The sequence below is a fragment of the Coenobita brevimanus genome, chromosome 55 (genome assembly GCF_032717465.1).
Source record: "Coenobita brevimanus isolate Jiangsu-jjx chromosome 55, ASM3271746v2, whole genome shotgun sequence".
Lineage (NCBI taxonomy): Eukaryota > Metazoa > Arthropoda > Malacostraca > Decapoda > Coenobitidae > Coenobita > Coenobita brevimanus.
The window spans coordinates 63,583,528-63,606,425 of record NC_137008.1 but is presented as its reverse complement, the minus strand read 5'-3'; the positions used below and the strand labels follow the sequence as shown (position 1 = coordinate 63,606,425).

Sequence of the window (22,898 nt, the reverse complement as noted above, 5' to 3'; positions counted from 1 at the left end):
AGCCTCCTCCCTGCCACACACCCAATCCCCAATGGCGGCAGTAAGGGTGAGGGCGAAGGGGAGGGCGCATAATAACCATAAGGAACCATTGCACGCTTGCTTAATTGCTTTTCATGATACTGTGGGATCTCTTCGCCTCTTGCCTTGAGTTTCTGTGATTGCTTTGATCCCATTTAGACCGAGGACGTCCTTTTTATTTTGCTATTTCTGGGCAACTTCATACAGGTAAAGATAGACGTGGATAGGTATCGCCTTCCTTAACTCCTTTACTACTAGAGATCCTCCCTAAGTTGAGTAAAATCGTCCGGTGGTAAAATGAACAATGTAGAAAATTCATGTTCAGTCAGTTAACCAGGCAGATAGATAGACGTACAGACAGACAGATAGACAGGGAAAGGGAAATAGCAAGAGAGAGGCTTTCTATCCACCTGTCGTCTGAAGCCCAATCCCAGCTCATACAAGGTGGCCACAACAAAAAATACCCCGTCGCCAGTCACTCCCATCCCCTTCTTAACATTCCCAGCCGCCCACTCTCATGTACAGTTTCTCCCAGTTTGCAGACGGGCCTCAAGTTTTCAGTAGTGCATTTATGTCGAGAAGTTTTGTTCAGTAATTAGTAGAGTCGGTTCGTTTTCATTTGATGGAACTGGACAATCTCTCCATCTGAATACAAATTAAGGTTTGTCTGAAATTGGATGCGCCTTTATAATGAGATAAGAATGACTCTCCCTGGTTACTGATCAAACATACTTTCCAGTCTGACTACATTTGGCCATCAACAAAGCTGAAATAGAGTTATGGATCTTTGACAGGCGAAAACAAACTGAATCTTGCTACCTAGATTCCATAGCATGACTCCTTGCCAACTGGAACTGAGGAGATCAGTGCATTCAGGAACCGAATTTCGTCTACTGTACCACTGCGTTAACTTCATACTTGGGCACGTCCGTCTCTTTCCTCCCCAACGCTTCTCATCAGAGTCAACAAAAAGACACATACAAGGCCTCACTGAGCTTAGAAATATTAGCCAGAAAGGAGAAATGAACGAGAGAGGTGAACTGTAAGCTTATAATCCCGACTAAGCATTTCCGTTGTTTTTCCACCCCGGTATTAATGTTCATTCATGCCTTTACTTCCATCGCCACTCATCTCCACTCCATTCCACAAACCGCCTCCCCTGTGTACACTTTTCAGACAGATAGACATGTAGACACAGTTGCAGACGTAAGCGAACACACACACACACACACACAACACGGAGAACGACAGGCAGTTACAGAGATGACCGTATGATTATAGCAGCGAGTTTTTCCCAGGAAGCTCAGTATTTGTCAAGAAATGGAGAGAAAAGCAAGACCAAATCCTTCTGAAGATGATGATGTTGGGAAATGGGACAGGAGTGGAGGGAAAAAGCCATCCGTATGTCATGTATCTACTGCAGGACGTAGAAAAAGGTCCCTGTTAGGCTATACCACTCTCTGTCAGACTTCACACTACCACACTTTTACACCTCACACACTGTCACACGTCACACTGCCACGCTTCATATTTTCACTTCACACACAGCCACGTTTTTCTTGCACCTCACACACACACAGCCACATATCGTACTAGCACTTGACACACTGCCACACCTCACATTGCCACTTCACAAACAGCCACACCTCACATTGCCAAACATCATACTGCCGCATCACACACTACCACACCTCAGTATGACAAACTTTACACTGTCACACTTTTCTTGAACCTCACACACTGCTATGCCTTACATTTCCAAGCCTCACACTGCCCACTCTTCCTCTTGCACCTTAAACACTGCCACACCTCACACTGTCACCACATACACTGCCAGGCATCATATTGCCCCCTGAGGTATGGTTGGTCGCTTCAGGTCCATCTCATACTTTTTTTTTTTTAAATGAATGGAGGACACCTGGAACCTTGTGTATGGAATTTTTGTAAAAGTTAATTTGTTTTTCTTTCCTTTCTTCCTTTTCTGTAAATAAATTCCAAATAGATTCAAGTCTATCTTAGGAATCCATGTGGGCAGGAGGGATTGGCGTGGTGGTGGATGGCGAGCTGGGGCGAGAGGAGAATATCGAGTGAATTTTATGACAGGCGTTCAGTGTCAGCCAGTAAAATGTAAATCAAAGATGTCTTCTAGGAATTCTCTCTCTCTCTCTCTCTCTCACGTAGAAAGAGGTGCATAGTTGAGGTAGAGAATTCCTCTGACTTTTGTACCCAACTATTTTCTAAATTTGGTAAAAGACACGAGTTAGGGAGATAAGTGGAAATCAAGAGTTACTTTTGTCTTGAAAATTTGCATGAAGCTGAGTCGAGAGAAACTGAAATAAGGTAAGGATCACGTGTCAGAGAGAGAGAGAGAGAGAGAGAGAGAGAGAGAGGATAACAGTCAATACTGAAGCGTAGTTCTTTGTATGCATTAGAGACAATCCGTTCCTTGTGGGAGATATACTTCTAGCCTGTGAAAGAACACACACACACACACACACACACACACACACACACACACACACACACACACACACACACACACACACACACTCTCTCTCTCTCTCTCTCTCTCTCTCTCTCTCTCTCTCTCTCCACGTCCTTTCATACAGCTCTTATCTAGCACACACACACACACACACATTCCCCATTCCCCTCTTTTTCCCTTCTGTCTCTGTCTGTATTTCCCTGTAACACACATACACAGCTTCATACACGAGCTTCATTCATTTTACATTTACACTTTTTCCATCTTGTGTTTGTGTGCGTGTGTGTGCGTGTTTTAGCGATCTCTTTCACTCTTTCTCATTCTCCCTCACACAGAGACAGACAGACAGACGCGCGCACACACACACATACACACACACACACACACACACACACACACACACACACACACACACACACACACACACACACACTGCTTTCTCTCTCTCTCTCTCTCTCCCTTGTGGAAGATTTATCTCCAACACGTGAGAGATCCCAGGCATCTGACCCCAGCCACAATCTCTTTCACACACCTCTTATCTACCACTCGCACTCTTTCTACCTCAATTTCTCTCTCTCTCTCTCTCACACACACACACACACACACACACACACACACACACACTTCTTACCTACCATTCACATACACTTTCCATCACCTCCCTCTCTGTCTACAGCTGTGAGCAAAAGTTACCCAACAGTCCCCTACCACTCCTGTGTCCTGTCTCTGGTATTTCTCATTCTTCCCCTAATGACATAATGTATCCTTCCTTCTCATAAACTTTTGCATGATTCATATATCATGTAAAAATCATTCCTGTAACATTTTCCCTTCTCACAACAGGCATGGAAGTGTTGGCTAACTTTTGATTATCCCTATACTCTTCCCTTCCCTCTCAATCCCCCGTTTCCCCATTCAGTCAGTCTCTGTCTCTCCCCATTTCTCTCTCTCTCTCTCTCTCTCTCTCTCTCTCTCTCTCTCTCTCAATTCTTGTTGCTCTTTACAACAGCAATTCACGACAATAGAGTTGAGGGGGAGCGAGAGTGATTTGCATATGCACCAAATTTCTCTCTTTTATCCCACAATCTAATATGCTCTCTCTCTCTCTCTCTCTCTCTCTCTCTCTTTTTCCGCTTGCTACTCCTCTGACAGCATTCTCCTTTCAGCTCGGGGGCTGTGGCAGTTCAAGCCTCAGATTGCTGGATTCTTTTTCTTTCTTTCTCTCCTTCTTCCTCGCATCTCTCTCATTTTCCCTCCTATTTTCGCTCCTCTTCTCCCTGTCTTCGCCTCTCCCCCACTGTGTCCCTGGTTTTGTGTCTGTCTGTTTGTCTGTCTGCTATTTTTTTATTTCTTATTCATGTCTGTTGGTGTTTTTATGTTTTTCTGTATGCTTGTGTCACGGTCTGTTTGCATCATTGTTTGCCTCTGTAGCTTTCTTTTTGTCTTTCCCTCTGTTTGTTGATATTATTATTTCTGTCTGTTCATTCGTCTGTTCTGCCTGTATATGTTTCTGTCTGTTTGTACCTCCTGCCACCACTTACCCACCTTCGCCTTCAGCTACCAGGACCACCCTCATCATCACACAGCACCCTGATCCATCACTGCCCGTCAGTACCCCTCCCCCTCACCCACACAATCGTCACCACCCAACCTCTCTTGACCCTCACCCACCACCACCCAAAGTTACCCTCCCCCGTCACCTACCACCATCCTCAACCTCTCCCTTACCCACAAATACCTTCACTCACCACTCTCACCCATCATGACCCTCACCCCCACCCATCATCACCCTCACCCCCACCCCCACCTATCATCACCCTCACCCCAACCCATCATTACCCTCACCCCCACCCATCATCACCCTCACCCCCACCCCCACCTATCATCACCCTCACCCCAACCCATCATTACCCTCACCCCCACCCTCACCCAGCACAATCATAGTCCTCACCCTTTCCTTCCCTTATCATCCCAACCATCAGTCTCATCTTCATTCTCACCCTGACCCTGACCCACCCCCTCACCCTGACCCTGACGCACCCCCTCACCCACCACCCTGACTCTCACCTCCCCAACTCGAGGACTTAGGAACAGTATGGGAAGTTGGGAATTGACCTTGGCTGAGTTGTAGGCAGTTGGAGGAGTTAGTGGGGGTAACTTCTACACTCTTGACACTGGCCCTCTTAATGACCTGATTGAGGCAGTAGCTGAGATGCCTTGAGGTGGAAGAGACAAGGGAGAGACAGACAGAGGCGGGAGAGATAGAGGGATGATAGACAGATGGAAAGAGAGACAGACTAATAAAAAAACAGAGAGAGAGAGAGAGAGAGAGAGAGAGAGAGAGGAAAACAAATAGATGGAAGAGAGAAACAGCCAGCGCTTTCCACATAAATCCTGAGGTTGGGCAAGACATGAAAAATGAGGGAGAAGGAGGGGGGGGACGGAGAGGTAAATAGAGAAGGGACAGACAGAAGAGAGAGAGACAAAAAGACAAAGAGGAGAGAGAGAGAGAGACGCACGGAACAATTTCATGTATTTCGGGGTTGCGTAAGTTACAGATACAAGGGGATGGAACTTTGAGCCTTTCATTTATTTATTTATTCACACAGATAGGGCGACTCCTACCTAAGCACCCACCACCTAACACTCACCATCTGCCACTCAGCACCTGTTGCCTACTGCCACCTACTACTTGTCGTCTACCCCTCCCCCCAAAAAAAAAAAATAAATAAATACAAAACCACATGCCCCCCTGGGTGATTCTGGTTTTGGTATAGGAACAAAAGGAAAGAGGATGCCTGCATTCAGCCGGATGACCAGTGCTAGGCCATTCCCGTCAAAGAAAGTGACACGATTACGAAAATAAGACAAGGATAGCAATGGCAAAGCCACTCCCACGCTCGTATAACCCTAGAGCAGAAACCCGCGTGAGAAAGTGCGAAGCAGCTCCATGCAGTACAGTGATCGGCGTGGAAATTTCATAGGACAGGACGACTGAAAAACGTAAAATGCAGAAGTGGATAAAAACACAGTGCCTCATTCTCGGTCTTTCTTTATTCTCTCCATCGACTCGGGTTCCACAAAATCTCAGCCAATCTTGCATCCTCTACACATTCTCTCATAGCCACATAGATCGCCTCGTTATCGGCCTTCCCCTCCACATCCATCCATCAGCTACAACTCTTAAACCACCCATTCTCTCATCTTTGAAAAAACAGATATAAAGCCTTGTTCTCGGTATCCCAAATCAAGTTAACTCGCACATACAGTCTTTTAACCTTTCAGTTTCCCCCCTCGTTCACCTAAAGCCGTTTTCTTGTCTCTCTATGTGAAGTCTACCATCAGCTACTCTTTCTTTCAGCCTCCCATACACCAAGCAATGTCTGATGGTCAAACAGTGCCTCAGTCTCAGTCTCCATCTCCTTCATACACTGTTTTAGCTCTCTGATTCCCTTTTCTTCCCTCAGTGTCTCCATACAGTGTCTCATTCCTGGTTTTACTTTCCTCTTTCTCCCATCAAGCACCCGAAGTCAACTAAACGTAGACACACACACACACACACACACACACACACACACACACACACACACACACACACACACACACACACACACACACACACACACACACACACACACACACACACACACACACACACACACACACACACCCTCTTCACCTCCCACACACACAAACACCCCCTTTTCCCCTCCCCAACCCACACACAGCAACATGACCTCGCAGGTGATTGTCGCATGGATGTAAAACTCAATGCCCCCCCGCCCCCCACAATTGCCCGTATCGCCTGCAATAACCCTCAGAGCGGACAGTGACGAACCTCCTGTTATCCAATTACCAGTTATTCAATTTCCAACCCTCGTCAAAACCCTTCACTTTATTGGACTTTATATAACTTTCTCTTACGTCCTGCCACTTCAAACTACTGCATTCCTTCCTCTTCACTTCGGTAAACTCTTTCTCTGCCACCCTCTCTCTCTCTCACTCTTCCTCTGTCGCCCTCTCTCTCTCTCTCTCTCTCACACACATGCTCTGTCACCCTTTCTCTCACTCTTTCTCAGCCCCCCTCTCTCTCCCTTCATCCCATACCTTCCACCATGACGGGTTTCGCTTCCGCTGTATAACTCGTGTGTGTTCTCCTTCTTATCACACCCAATTTCTTTTTGTTTTATGACATCACCTCTGTAAACTCACTACGTCCTCTCTCTCTCTCTCTCTCTCTCTGTCCAGTTTATTTCTTCCGACAAAACTAACTTCTTTTCTGTGAACTCATTTTCTCTGTCACTCTTACTTCAGCCTATTGCTTCAGCCACTACCTACTCACCCACCAAGCTCTCCTGTTACAGACCCATCCTACTGTATCCTGATGTCTTAGTAATATTTTCACGACAGAATTGGTGCTACAGCATACTAATGTTTCATACACACTTACTTTTCTCTATTTCACCCATGTCTTACCCACCCACGTCTCCGTCTCTAAAAGTCCTGTACGAACGCGTTAGCATCACAACACATCATAACTCATCATGCGGTAAACCAAAAACTAACGCTACATACACACTGGAACTTTTTTTTCTTCAGTACCCTACCTTACCACTCATCGACGGCCCCAAGACTCTGGGGAACATAGTCACTGGGGCTCGAACAGATGTATTTATCAAGTGGCAGAGGACAGTTAAGGAGGGGCAGTGAAGACCGTGAAAAATCCCAGCCCGGAGCCGGACTAGAATCTCTCAGTCTGGCTCACACAAGCTGAGTGAGGCACGTTACCAAATTTTCTTGAAGAGTTATATAAACGAAATCAAAGGAGAGCTTCAGAGACAAAATAAGCGATCAATAATTGCCTTCGCTCCAGACAGTCATAAAACTTAAATACAACCTCAGGTCATACCTCTGAACCAGTTACTCTCAGAATTATTGGACGGGATACACTAAAAATTCTTCAGAACTACAACCTCATCAACACCCTCGCTAACTCCCAACAACAGCTACACCTAAACCCTTTCACAACCCTCCCGCACACTAACTCATCCTAGATATACCTGCACCCAGAGCGCTTTAGAATTACTCGTTCCTTCACCTACACACTTCAAAACATTTCAGACCTCAACACCTCCATATCCCCAAAACACACCTACACTCAAAAACACTTCCACGCACACACCTTAAAACAAAACACTGTAAAGCTTAAACACCCACACCCACACACACACACACACACACACACACACACACACACACACACACACACACACACAACGCTTCTAGGTATAAATTCCCTTCAACCACACACCTCAGAAACCTTCAGAGGTTCACACACCCACATCCCACACACACACCTGGAATCAAAGGACTTCAGAATACAAGCCCCTTTACCCTGTCACTTACACACACACACACACACACACACACACACACACACACACACACACACACACACACACACACACACACACACACACACACACACACACACACACTCCTCCCTCCATCCCTTTTCACCCTTTCCCTCCTTATCCTCGTTTCTTCGTATTCTACCCCTCCCTCTCCCTCCTTTGTCTTCAGAAGTACTCTCTTCCTTTCCTCCATTTCTACCCCGCACCTCCCCTTCTTCCATAGTTCTCTCTCTCTCTCTTTCTACTCACCGCCTTCTCCCCCAGCAGTGCAACCCGGCAGTGTAGGTATGCAGGCTGGCCTATAGCGACGGTCGTGGCTCTGTTCGGTGGTGGCAGGAAGTACGGCACCGTCACCAGCTCGGGGTAGGGTTCCTCTTCTGTGGGCGAGAAAGAGAGAAGGGGAGGTTAGTCTAGGTTAGAGGTTAGTTTGGGTTAGATTCAGGTAGGTTTGTTTGGGGTAGGTTAGAGTTGGCTAGATTAGGTTAGATTTATTTGGGGTAGGTTAGAGTTGGCTGGTTTATGTAAGGTTAGGTTGGGTTAGGCTATTCTTGATATGGCAGTCAGCAAGTCGTTATAACATCACCTTCTGTGGGGAAGAGAGAAGGTGGTTAAAATTAGGGGCAGATATAAAAGGGAGAGGCGATAGGGGTAATATTTCTCATTTTTTTGCCTATAGTGATGAAAATGTATTATGCCCTCATTTTTTCCTGATAAAAATTAATACGGAATGAAGGGGACACTAAAGCTTCAGGCAACAATATTGTCAGTTAAAGTAAATTAAAATATCAGGGAAGAGGAAGATAGCGTTGTAATGCAGTACCGTTGTGGACCCACTTCCACCGTTCGGTTTCTGTTTAGTAAGAGTGTGATGTTTCTGATCGTGTAGTGTGACCTGGAAATCCTTAGGCACACAGGGTAGCAGGTTAGTGTGTCTTCATACTTCGTTTATTTTGAGGTTATGTAGTGATAATATATGATGTCATCTAGGGAGAACGTGGGCCCTTTTGATCAACCCTGAACCCGGTCATCCTCCCTGCCTCCTCGTTCCTGCTATCTCAGAATATCAGTGACGGTATAAGGGCATCCACTGGGGCCTCACAAATCCACACACCACTCTCCGGAGGCACTGGCACCCCCTAAGGCACTCTTACCGTCTTTCTCCCTAACCCTCTGGTGCCATTAGTTTTTCTCTGCTTTTTTGTGATTTTCGGAAGATGAGGCAGAGAGAGAGAGAGAGAGAGAGAGGGTAAGCAAACGACTTGGTAAATCCACAACTTTTATTAAAGTTTCTATATTACATCATATGCCCATTAAATACAGTGAAGTAATTTTGAGTTATTTTTAGTAGTGCCTTTATTTTCATTTTAATTCCCGTTACATTTCAAGTTACTGATGAATTCAATATTTAACCCTTCCTTCACGAACAGTCTCGTATGGTGAATAAAATAATCTGAAGTCAGCAAAACAGGAATGAAAAAAAGCCAGTGGAGAGGAGGGGTAAAATATTCCTTGTCCCAGGCCTTCTCAGAACAGTTAATGGACCCAATTTATTTTTCCATGCCTTTTTTTGACTTTAGGGAAGGGGGAAAGCGAGGAAAGTTAAGAGGGAATGAGAGGTAAGGGGAAAAGTGAGGAGAGTTAGAGGAAATGAAGGGGAATGTGAAGAAAGTCAGAAGAGAATGAAAGGTAGAAGAGGAAAGTGAGCAGAGGTAAAGGAGAAAGATAAGTAGAAGGGGAAAGTGGAGAGTTAGAGGTGAATGAAAGGTAGAGAGGGAAAAGTGAAGAGAGTTAGAGGAGAAGACAGGGTTAGAAGGGGAAGGTGGAGAGGTAGAGGAGAATGAAAGGTGGAGGGGGAAAGTGAGGAGAGTTAGGGGACTATGAAAGATGGAGGGGAAAAGTGAGGAGAGTTGGGGGAGAATGAAAGGTGGAGGGGGGAAGTGAGTAGAGTTAGAGAAGAATGAAGGGTAAGGTAAAAAAAAATCCATATGGGAGTCATGGTTTTTATTTCTTTTATTTCTTCTCTGTTACTACTTACCCTTTGGATCCGATGAAGCAGTTTTGTTACCTTCAGACGATTTCCTTAGTCTTGGAGGGAGCATAGGGAGTGAAGGAGTTTCTTCATTAACCCCTTTGTAACTTTTCTCTTTAAGGATAATGACTTCTGAAGGTACCAGAGAAAATAAAAATAAAGAATATAAATGTGTAATCAGACTGACGTTGTTGCTCTTGTTCTGCTTCTTATTTTTTGTTACTATTTTGCGAAGAGGAAGGAACTGAGAAGAGTTGAGAGAGAGAAAAAAAAATCCACCTGCTCCTCCTTGCTCCATTCACGTCCAACGCTTTCATAGAGTAACTTGTAGAGCCATAGTTTTTGTCTGATTTCTTTTGATTTTTTCTTTTTCATTGGTGCGGAATTTTTAGGAAGAGGGAGGCAATTGAAGAGGACTGGAAAGAAAGAGAGGTTGGTGAAAACAGAGAGAGAGAGAGAGAGAGAGAGAGAGTCAGGGTTTGTGGGCTGTCTGTGGGTTGTATTTTTTTAGTCTGTTCACCTATTGGATTTAACATGAAATTTATTTTTTTGCGACACTTTAAAACACCTTCCATCCGATGACGTATTTTTCATTATAATCTGGCCAGAACAAGACGATTTTATTCATCTTGAAGTGAGATCTGTTGTAGTGAAATGGTTAATGGAGATATATTTAATTCCCCACCTCAAAAAAATCACCCCTAAGCTGAATAAAATCGTCTGAAGAGAGCAAGAATAACAAAAAATAATAAGCACTCGAGGTGAAGAAGTAAATTACCTTGTTCTGTGTGCATAACCCCAATATTCTAACTGTTCTGACTAACTTCCCGGTTTTCCCCTCAGCAATCACCGCAGTCTGAAAAAAAGCGAGTTATATTTGTGGAAGGCTTGGATGTGAAAGTGAATGTACAGTCCACGCCAGTATTACAGTATTACAGGGTACAACATTTTTGCAACACCGCTGCCTTTGCCGTGTATGTGTCTTGCCTATTTCATCTCGACGTTGGTGCTCGAGAGGAACGCGTTCGTGTGGTGGCACCGTTATTGCTGATGATACTGACTACGGATCTTTCACCTTAACGTGGCATAGATTTTCGTCATTTTGTAGCTTATTTCATCGAACTTAGCTGCTGCAAAAGACAGTGTTGTGGCTTTACATCTTTTCCATAGCACTCCTTCACGACAATCATCAAAGTCTAGTGCTAATCTGTTGGCACAATTAAGCACTCAAGATGGAAAGATGGCAATTTAAGGCCAAGTTAAAGTGAAAAAGAGAGTAGGAAATGTGACGCATGCGACATAGCCCAAGGCATCTTCTTGAAAGCCAATTTACCAACGTGGAGTGGAGTGGAAATGTTAGGTGGCGAGGCAGAGGTTTGAGCTTGAATACTTTATATTCTCTAACGTTTCGGGCTACACAGAACCCGACTCTAGGCTTTAACCCGTGTCCCTATCCCTCCCAACATTTCCACTTGCCATAATGGATTATCCACAACTGTGGGGTGGAATCATCAAGAATTTTGCAATGGTCATCGCTTGTAGTGTTGGATTATTATTATTATTATTTTTTTTTTTGTGCGAAATGTGAGCCCATACTTTTTGATAAGTGTACACCGAATTATAACAACAGGTGCTTCGTTTGACACCTGCACCTGTCCTCTCATCAGAAGAGAAGGCTCCGTAACACCTCCTCCTTACTTGTTTATCTTTATTCTACGTTACTTATGCAATCTGTGTCTATACTTTTGCATAGGGCGAGTGTGTTGTCTCTTGCATGTTACTAAAGCTATCTGTGTGTTTATTTTTGTGATCCAGAAATGCCTTTTTTATTTATTCATTTAATTTGTATCACATGATTTTGAAGTTACTGATGGGTTCTAGGGTGCAATAAAAGCCTCACTTTCCCCTGAGTGACAGTATGTAAGCAATGAACCCAAACCTCCCGCCGAATGTAAACCCATCCTGATCTCATCCGAATGGAGCGCCTTACCCCACTAGGCCACTAGTCGTCATTTGGTTATATAGTTACCACCCAGCATAGTAAATATTTTCCTAGGTGACAAACACACACACACACACACACACACACACACACACACACACACACACACACACACACACACACACACACACACACACACACACACACACACACATACACACACACACACACACACACACACACACACACACACACACACACACACACACACACACAGCCTGTCACTTCGTGAAGAGTCACCCATAGGAAGCATCAAGCCTATATCGAGTGAGTGGATGATGGGCGTCCACACTTCTCAAAATAGTATTGGTAGTGGCAGTGGTGATAGGCAAAGGGAGTAACAAAACAATGGGCTCCAGTTGGCTTCCCTACCCTCCATATTCCGGAATGAGCCAACCCCTCGCTGGCAATTCCCGGAACAAGTCATTCAGTATTCATGGGCGAGGAAGCGTGTTTTGAGTCTGATTCTCTCTGCTGTCACTGGCACTCGGGTACATGGAGAAAAGCCCCCTCCTTTCTTCTTCCCCCGCCCCTCTCCTCTTTCTCTCTCTCTCTCTCTCTCTCTGACACACACATACACACACACACACACACACACACACACACACACAGGTGCTAGAGAGGGACACCTTCACGTGGTGGCACTGATTTAACTGAACTGCTTTTTCTGCCTGGTTGTACACACGTCCCTCAACTCCCTTCCTGCCCCAGAGGGAGGATGGTTGGCTGCAGGAGGAGGACAGCTTCATCCCTCAGTCCACTGGATTCACTTGAAGATGAGCCTGGGGTTGCATCTGCTACTACTACTACTACTGCTGCTACTACAACTACTACTACTACTACTACTACTACTACTACTACCACCACCACCACCACCACCACCACCACCACTATTCTTTCTCGTCCTTCCAGCATCACTCCCACCCCTTCCCTCCTTCGTTCCAAGGCTACCAGTATTAAAAGTGAGTTCGCGGAGGTGTATTGAAGCCCCAAATGTACAACTTTCAATTTTAACACACCTGTGACATTAGAAAATGGTTATGCCACATTTCGCCTTGTATAACGCGATTAGCATTGAGGTAGAAAGGTCAAAGTTTGTTTATATTCTTCCGTCGTGTGGTCTATTATTGATGTACAAAAATCTAGGTCTGTGTTTTCCCTTCATATCAATTTCAGTAATATGTTAGTCTCCCTTTCTGTCACCCTGTTCGCTTCCCCCCCTCCTCTTTTATTTTCCCCAACCTTACCCCTACGCCCTTCCCCTTACATTCCTCATCCTCTCCAACTCACTTGCGCTCTTCCATTCCTCTCTCTTCCTCCGCTTCTTCTTCTTCCTCTTCCTCCTCTTACATCATCCACGCCATTCCTCTCCTGTAGCCCTCATGTTCTTCTCTCCTCCCCTTCTCACATATCTTTTTACCTCTCTCCCCTGTTACACCCTCTCCCCCCTCCCCCTATCCCTTCCACGTCATCCAGCTCCCCCACTTACACCCTGCCCTTTCCCTCATCTAACACCCTCGACCTTCCTGCCATTTTATTCCCTTTATCTCACACCCCCTTCACGTCATCCTTCCCCTTTCCTCCCTTATCCCCTTCCCTTTTAATAATCACCCTCACCCATCTTAATCCTTTCTACTTTTTACTGCCTCACCCTTTTCCCACCTCCTCCTTTTCCCTTTTCCTCTTACACTCCCTTTTTTACATTTCTTCCTTTACCCCTTCCCTCTTACATCACCCTCCCTCTGTTTCTCCCCCTCACCTTCTCCCCCTATACACCCCACTCCTCCTCCTTCCCTCATTTTTACACCATCCCCAGCCTCTTCCCTTTTTACCTTCCGTTTTTAACCTCTTCTCCCTCCTCTTCCCCCTTTTTTCATCCTCCCTTACTTTTTCCACTCCTCCCCTTTCCCTGAGGGCACGCAGCACCCCAGAGATAAATCGGGTTAAGCACCCTGAGGTAGCGGAAGGCAAAGAATGTTTCGACAATGGCTGATACTCTTTGTTTCCCCACAACGCATCCAGTGTTTCCCAGCCTTTTTGCGAGGAATTTCCGCCTTCAAGGGTAAGTGCTGGTCGATTTTAACCTTTACGAACAGAGGTGGATCTCTTCTTGGATGAGTCTATTCGTTTAGTGGTAGCAAAAATGAATCTCGTCTTGGATGAGTCTGTTCGTTTAGTGGTAGCAAAAATGAATCTCGTCTTGGATGAGTCTGTTCGTTTAGTGGTAGCAAAAATGAATAAATAGGTAAATAGGTTGACAGATGGATAGGTAGATAGATAGGAAGGTAGGTCGCAGCAGTGGCAGGAAGTTCTTCTGAAAAGTGAACCCGATCGACTGCATGTTACTGTTTCCCTTCTCTGACAGTCCACTATTCTACTCTCGGGGGATATGGAGTGAGTTGAAGGATGTTTGTAGAACCAGGCAGCTCCATCGCCCAGTTATATCGGTGTCACCACAGATAGATAGATAAAAATAGATAAGTGAATATATCATGGTGAAAGAGTTAATGGAGTGTTTTTCGTAAACTAGTCAGGCTTCGTTATTTCTCTTCCTGCCGTAACATATCAAAGAGAATCATATGCGGGCAGAGGCACACATCAAGCCTCTCTCAGCCTTGCAATATCAACCAGCGGAGGAGAGTGAGAAGCAGGAGTGGTCTAGTATTTGTCTGTCTAATATCCCTCACTGCACTGAGCCCTTCAAAGCAGAATAACAACGAAACAGACTTTGGAATTGTCACCACATCTTCGGGGAAAAAAATGAAGTTAAAGTTGCACACATGACACAGTTCCCGCGTTGCGTCCCCTCAGACGGTATTGGTTCTCAGGGCAATTCAGGCATTTTATCTCCTGCTTTCTGTATTTTCTTTTTATCTGTCTTTTTTGTTTTCATTTTATCTCAGTCTTTTTTTCTGTTTTATTCTTGCCACTAACTTTTTTTTTTTTTCATAATGAAGCTGTTGATGGGATAGCGAGTAATCTCATGGCCTTTGGTTCCTTCTTTCTCGCATAAAAAAAAAAAATCTGTTATGTGAGCTCTGCCTTGTGCTAAAAATATCCGTCTGTTATTAAAGGGCACTGCGTCGTACTAAAGAAGTTAATGGAGTTACCTATTGTATTTTCGTAACCATATTCTGCCCTCATACACACTGCCTTTCGTATCCCCAGTAACACACACCCAAAACTCGACCAGACACGATAAACACAGAGGTGAAAAAAAGTGTAATTTAACGATGACTTTCACCGTGCGATGTTTCTACAAATTTTCGTCATTATCTCCGCCAGAGAAGTTGGGTGGAAGTTACATAGTCTCTTTGACTGCTTACAAGATATCTTAAAAAGTGTTTATTGGGCTGTAATGAAGTTTGGTGGATATGGATAAGTGGGCGAGTGGTCAAGGAAGAGTTGATTATATTTTGAGGTGGCTAGGGATCCGGATGCAGAAATAAATAATTTTATCATTGGTGAAGGTATACGCTGTCTGAGATTGTGCGGCATGGCAGACTGAGATATGTATCGTATTTATTTCTGTTTCTGAGTCTTTGTGCCTTTGTATTTGTGTGTGTGTGTGTGTGTGTGTGTGTGTGTGTGTGTGTGTGTGTGTGTTATCTATCCATCTGCGTCAGTGAGTGGGTCGGGGGGCACAGCTCAGTTATGTAAAGAGTGAGCATCGACCTGGTTATCGAGTTACCGTCGACAAATGATATCTCCACGTCCGCCCTCACTCTGCCCCTTCCTTCCTCCTGTCATTTCCAGCCGCTCATATCTGTCATTTCTCGGCCGTATTAAAAGCGTATAAGACACCCCGTAAGACTCTTTATTTTATTATTATTCAGTTTCGTTACTTGTTCACCTACGTACTTAAAATGATTCGTCACTTATCCTCCTGTTTCCCTCCAATTCATCATCTTGCAAGTGTCTTCTAACTCTGCTTCAGCAACATTAAGTGCTGCAGAGGATGCCTTCATGTGGTGGTATTGATGTAAATGAGCGGCTCGACTGCCTCGTTGTACAAATATCGCTCAACTACTTCCTTATCCCCCCAAAAGAAGGATAGTGGGTTGCAGAAGGGGAACTTAAGCCTGCAATTCACCGGGTCCACATGCCATATGAACCTGGAACTACAACAACAACTACTACTACTGCTACTACTACTACTACTACTACTACTACTACTACTACTACTACTACTACTACTACTACTACTACTACTACTACTACAGTTCACTCCTGTACATTTGCCTGCATTATATTTCTTCACTCGGTCTGTCTCTTACTTCCTTCTCATCCCTTATCTACATCTCTTTCTCATGTTCTCATTTGACAATCTGTTTATACCAGATTGTCGTTTTGAACTATTTTCTGTCGCATTATACACGTTTTTTTTTTTTTTTTTTTTTTAGCCTTGTCGCTCTTTCTCATCTCTTTCACTCAGATGTTTCTCTTCATCTCTCTCCTCGTGTCTATTCCAGGCGCCCTGTGTTGCGATTCTCGATTCACGACAAAAAGATCCTTCCAAGAACTCATCTCAGCTATATCTCACTCCTGCACCCTTTTCTCCTTCGATATTTTTATCCCTAGCCATTGTCTCGATATCATTCCCTATCTACATCTCTTTTGCTTCTTCTTTTCTCTGTCTGTCTTGTACATAACCCTATCTTCACTCGGCTTACAGCCTTTTAGGTCACCTCTGCTCATTTCTCTGCGTTGTATATCTGCCTCCAGTCTCTCCCTATTACCTCTTATCTATCTCTCCTCTCCCTGATATCTCGTCTGTGTTCCTGGGCGCCACTATAATTCAGTTGAAGGTCGCGACATCATTACCTTCGTTTCTTGACTCAGCTGTAGTGTTCCTTGTCACCCCAGGCCGCTTCTCAGTATTATATTGTATTTCTCCACCCGATCTAATCATGTCGTTCCCCCTCTCCATGTCCTCTCCTTTCCCCCTTGTCTTTCGACCTGTCTGTTTCAGAACTCCGTAACTGTATATTCTCTGTCGCAATACATTTTTCTGTTCTGTCTCGCTGTCTCGTTCTTTATATCCATTTTTACCTCCGCCAAGGAAGTTGGACGGAGGTTGCGTATTCACCGGTGTCTGTTTGTCAGTATTGTGTGCAAGATATCTCAAAAACTTGTTTTTGTATTTTAATGAAATCTAGTGGATAGGTGGGCAATGTGCCAAGGAAGACATGATTAGATTTTGAAGGGAAGGATGATCCGGATACAGGAATAAATCATATATTTTATTGACGTTGGTGAAAGTATGCGCTTTCTGAGACTGCGACAGGACATATTAAGACCGTAGAATTAACATACTGTGAGAGACCGTAATAGCTTAGTATTCGTTTGATAAGAATTAGAATTACAACAATAAATCAGAAACTTTAATGGCATTGGGGAAGTATGAGCTCCCTGAAAACTGACAAATTTCTTTCCGTTCCCCAGTGTGTACGTCTGTTTATTTTAGGACATTGTATTTTAGGTCGTGACTGTCAATTCCGGGACTCCATGAAAGAAAGCTCTCCACCCGACTCTTATTTTGACTCAGCTTCACACCCTCCTGTTATTTTAGCTCACCTTTCTGTATTTTTAACCTCTCCACCTCGGTCTTCATCCTCTCCGTGACCTACATCTCCACTACCCGTTCCTTCCATTCCCGAACGTTTTATTCATTCATACGTCGACAAAGAGAACTCCCACGCCATCCTATTTCGACTAACCGGCCGTCTTTTCTGCCACCCCAAAGCATCTTTCTGTATTACTTAGTAGTTTTTCTCAACTTCTCTCTCTCTCTCTCTCTCTCTCTCTCTCTCTCTCTCCACGTGTGTATATATATATATATATATATATATATATATATATTCTCCAGACGCCTTAATTCCGTAAGGGGTGGTCATAAACGAATCGCCTCCAAGGTGTATATGCAAAAAAAAAAAAAAAAAAAAAAAAAGAAGAAAACGAAAAAGAAGAGGAAGGCTTAGAACCTGCAAACATTTTTCCTTTCCGAGGAAAACTAGAAAAAGAAAAGTATCTTGGAAATCCGATCGCATCCAGATCCCTGCACACATAGCGTTTAAAAAACCGAATGTCATAGCCGGATGGAAAGACAGACCGAGAATGACAGTTCCAGATTGACCAGTTATTAAAGTGAAAGACTGAGACCACCGACCATCTCTCGCAGTTACCAGACGCTGCTCACCGTTACCAAACACTCCTCAGCCAAACCAGCAAGATGACGAAACAAATTGATTTCCGATATTTCACTGTTATGGAGACGTGATTATCGTAAATACAGGGTAAGCTCTTTTAAAAATACTGTTCCGGGGAATGACTGTGACAAAAATACCTCTGCACGACCCCCTATCGACTCGCTGCAGTCCCTCATGTCATAGCCAGTGCCTCTGTCTGTAGTTTTTCCTTACCCAGCCTTGTCCCCAACTCCTGTGTGTGTGTGTGTGTGTAAGTGTGCGTGCGTCTGTGCTTGGGTGTGTATGGATGTGTGTGAGTTTGCGTTTTTTGTGTGTGCGTATTAGTGTGATTATTTGTTTGTGTGTGTATATTTGAGTTTTTGCGTTTATGTGTGTGCGTGCTTGCCTGCGTTTGTGTGCTTGTATGTCTGTGTGTCTATTTCCGGGTATTTATTTGTGTTGCTTGTTCCTCCTGCCGTCCATGTATGTGTTTCTGGTCGCCATATTCTGCCCAACATCCGGGCCGGTTGCTATAAAACACCTCCATGTCATTCTGTATCGGCTCACCTGAAAATTTTTCCTGTCATCCCCGCGTATTTATTTTTAGTTGCGGACGCCAATATCGCTCCACTTTTAGTTGAACAATTATGAAGCTCTTACATAATATTCTGAAAAGGTTGTTGGGCTTCGGAGATCATACTGCAGGGTTTCAAAAATCATTGCTCACTGTTTCGCTGATTATCGTTATGGAGTGAATCGAAATATATGTTCGCAGTTTTACAGTCTGGGACAAACTTTCGCCTGCTGTTTCCCTGCGTCTGCTTCTATCTTCACGTCTCCCCGTCACTTTACTCCCTGACGCATCGCATGTGGTTCATCTAAAGGCAGAGAAATTTACCAAGTTCCTCCCAGTTTACGAATATTAACCCACTGTCGGCCTGTCTGCCTCACTCTTTAGGCACGTCCGTCAGTTTCCTTCTTGACGCATCATATCAATGAGTTTCATCTATGGTCAGTGAAGCATCCCCAAGCCTCTCTGTTTCAGAATTATTAGCCTGCTGTTTCGCTGCTTCAGTTACACACTTTGGGCATGTCCGTCACTTTTCTCCCTGACGCACCGATAAAAGATAATCACACATAGGCAGAAAAACATATCCGAATCTCGATCAGCTTGGGAATATTAGCCAGCGGAGGAAAGTGAGAGGGAGAAGAGGTGAAAATTCGAACTTTTGAAGGAGACGAGGTGAAAATTCGAACTTCTGAAGTAGAGGTGAAAATTCGCACGTTTTGAAGACTAAAAATTCGAACATTTGAAGGAGACGAGATGAAAATTCGAACTTTTGAAGGAGGAGGTGAATATTCGAACGTTTGAAGGGGACAAGGTGAATAGTCGAACGTTTGAAGGAGACAAGGTGAATATTCGAACGTTTGAAGGCGAAGAGGTGAAAATTCGAACGTTTGAAGGAGAAAAGATGAAAATTCGAACTGCTGACCTCAACTGTACCCTCCTGCATATTTCGTAACCACCTCTCCCTCTCCGTTTTTTTTTTTTTTTTTTTTTTTTTTTTTTCTCAGTACCCTCGTCTGTCTATGTGTCTGAATTACCCGTAGCGATGTCTTAATCTTTTATCTGAGGTGACGGTTTCTCCTATCGCTTTTTCTTTTCTTTTTTTTTCTTTATTATCTGGCTCTTTGGACCCGACCTTACCCCATCCAAAGGTGGGGAAAAGAGGTATGAATGGTGATGATGATGATGGTGATGATGTGATGATGATGATGACATATATTCCGGAATTAGTGGAAAAAAAAATGGAGATTTACAAAGGTCGTGCTAAGTTAAATTTCAACTCAGTTAGTGACCTGGATTGTAAAGTTGATGGTTGTGTGTCCTAGTCTGAGGGAAGATTCGAGGTTACCCAAAGCTGAATATCGGGAATTATCCTCATGTATTAAACTAGGCATCTCTCTCTCTCTCTCTCTCTCTCTCTCTCTCTCTCTCTCAAGGTTTTAGAAAGTCTGAGCACACAGATCTCTGGAAAATCGCTAAGAATTAACCAGTAACTACTAAAACTTGGTATATACCTGAAAAAAGTGTTGGCAACTGGTAAAAGTATCCCTAAATCTAACTAGAGAATACTTAAAACTGCATCCTAAAATTCGGAAGCTCTCAGAACCCCTAAATCAACTCAGCTACAGCCCTTCACGTCTTAGGAACACGTTTTTGCTCTATATATATTTATTTCGACATTTTTCCACCTCCTCTCTCCGACTTGTCGATTACTATATATATATATTTTTTTTACGAGTTCAATCGGGAACAGAAGTCCGTGTACTATTTCACCTTCTCTTGCTTCTCACCCTCTTCTTCTGGCTAGTATTCCCATGCTGAGTGGCTTAGCATGTTGCTCTGGCCTTAGATTAGTCTCTTTGATATGTTGTGTGAGGGTGGAAAGTGACAGACATGCCCCAAGATTTAAACAGACGCAGTGGAATAGGAGGCCAACTTGATCTCTGACAGTAGCTATTCTCTTCGTCCTCATTCTCTCTTCCTCCTCCTTTCCCTCTTCCTCTTCCTCTTTCAGATCCCCTCGCTACTACCTGGCTGGCTTCAAAATATCATGTGGTACGTTACCCAGGTATCATCGACAATATCACCTTTAGACAATATTTCACCATCTTGTCTCGCCAGTTCATCCATGTCTGAACAGTAGGCTCCTCCTCCTCCTCCTCCTCCTCCCTCTCTTCTTATTCTTCTTCTCCAATATTGTTGTCACCCCATTTTCACCTCATTGTAAATAGTAACGCTGAAACTTTTATTTATATAACTTCTTTATTTCTTGTAGCCAAACATACGGTAACAAAAATCGGAATTACCACAACAAATAATGTAGGAATGATATTGTTTTGCATGACTGTGTAGGGTAAGTGTGTTGACGTTTTGCTCCTCATAAATTCGTGTTATTAAATGTGATTAAATGGCTGTTTAAAGCGTAATAAGGAAATACGAAAGGGAGATCTAGTCATACGGGAACAAGACTACTATATCATCATCGTCATCATCATCATCATCATCATCATCATCATCCTCATCATCATCCAAACATTATTCGGGAGTCACCTTGGGAAGAGAGATGTAGAATTTCAAATCAAGAGAAACTGCACTTCGAATTTTTCGTTTTCAGCTAGCATCTCATATCATCACGTTATTATTATTCTCTTTCGTCGTCTGTTTTTCTCTTCTTTCTCTTCCTTCTCCTGCATGTGTGGCACCTCCTCCTCCTCCTCTTCCTCCACCTCTTCCTCCTTCACCTCTACCTCTTCTCCCTCGTCGTCGTCGTCGTCGTCGTCGTCGTCGTCGTCCTCCTCCTCCTCCTCCTCCTCCTCCTCCTCAAAGTCTTCATTGGTTCATTTCGCTCTGTCATTCTTAAGGCGGAAGATTTTACGACTGGAAACATTTGAGTCAATGTCTCTCTCTCTCTCTCTCTCTCTCTCTCTCTCTCTCAGAATAGGCCGTAAGTTAACTGGACCCTTCGCCCTATGTGGAGTAGTCAGGTATAATCTCGAAACTGGCCTTTGTCTTCTTTATACATCCTTATCTATCTGTCCATCTCTGCCTATCTATCTTTATCTGTCAATCTATCTGACTGTCCCTCTGTGTGTATATCTGTCAGTCTAGTTACCTGTTTACCTCTTTATATTTATCAAAATGTTTATCTGTATTTAATTGTCTCCATCCTTTTAGCCATGCTTAGATGCATTTAGCTACCTGTGTACAGCATGTAAAGGTAGGTATGTATGTATGTGTGAGTTTGAAGCTCTAGCCGGCAATAGAACCGGGGACTCAGTTAGTATATGTGTGTGTGTGTGTGTGTGTGTGTGTGTGTGTGTGTGTGCAAGTATGTATCTGTATGTATGTATGTATACTGTATATGTATTCCCCTCTTCCCTTCCCTTTCCCCTCTCCCACATAACCGCAGCTTGAGAGCAATCAACTGAATACCCTCCACTTCGACATCTTGTGCTCAGAATCGATACGTAATTCCTTCCCACCTCCCTTCCTTCATTCCTTACTTCTCCAGTTCTCTTCTTCCTTCATTCCTTCCATACTTCTTCGTTCCCGCCTTCCTTCCTTATTTCCATACCTCCTACTTTCCATCCAACCTTCCTTCTAGTCTCACTTCCTTCCATCCTTCTTCTTTCATTCATTCATTCATTCTTCGGTCCCTTCATCCTTCCTTCCTTCCTTCTCTGATTCCCTCCTTAATTCTTCGGTCTCTGCTTCCTTCCTTCTTTCCTTCCTCCCCTCTACCGTCCTTCATTCCACCTCTCATCCTCCCTCCTTCTTCCTCCCTCCCTCCTTCCTACTTTCCTTCTTCCCTGCTCCCCGGCACACCCCAGTCACGACCACAACAGATCTCCTTGCATTTAAAACAGCTAAATCTGCCACACACCTCACGTCCCCCCCCCCCTTTACCTCGCGCCACAACACACTCCTCTCCTCTTCTTCCATCTGCCTACTCCCCACCCTACCCCCTCCGTCTGCTCCCTCTCGTCTCTTCTCCTTTTGCAATCCCCCTCCCGTCTCCACCCCCCCAAACACACACACACACACACACACACACACACACACACACACACACACACACACACACACACACACACAGGCATTTCAGGAACATTCACGAAAAGCAGTTGAAAACGATTTAAGCCTTTTAAGCGCGATGAGTCTCTCCTGAGGTGAATATAATGGACTGGAGTAAGC

At 44.2% G+C, this 22,898-nt stretch overlaps 1 protein-coding gene across 1 annotated transcript in view; it reads right to left on the bottom strand.

Annotated features, from left to right (window-relative positions):
• Window positions 1-22,898, bottom strand: part of LOC145401349 (coxsackievirus and adenovirus receptor-like) — a 60,102-nt gene that overhangs the window by 25,068 nt on the left and 12,136 nt on the right. Inside the window, exons 2-3 of the mRNA XM_080273674.1 lie at window positions 8,752-8,809; window positions 8,167-8,294 (exon numbers count right to left, since the gene is read on the bottom strand). Of these exons, the coding sequence (XP_080129800.1) occupies window positions 8,167-8,294; window positions 8,752-8,809 (186 nt within the window). The remainder of the gene's footprint in view (window positions 1-8,166; window positions 8,295-8,751; window positions 8,810-22,898) is intronic.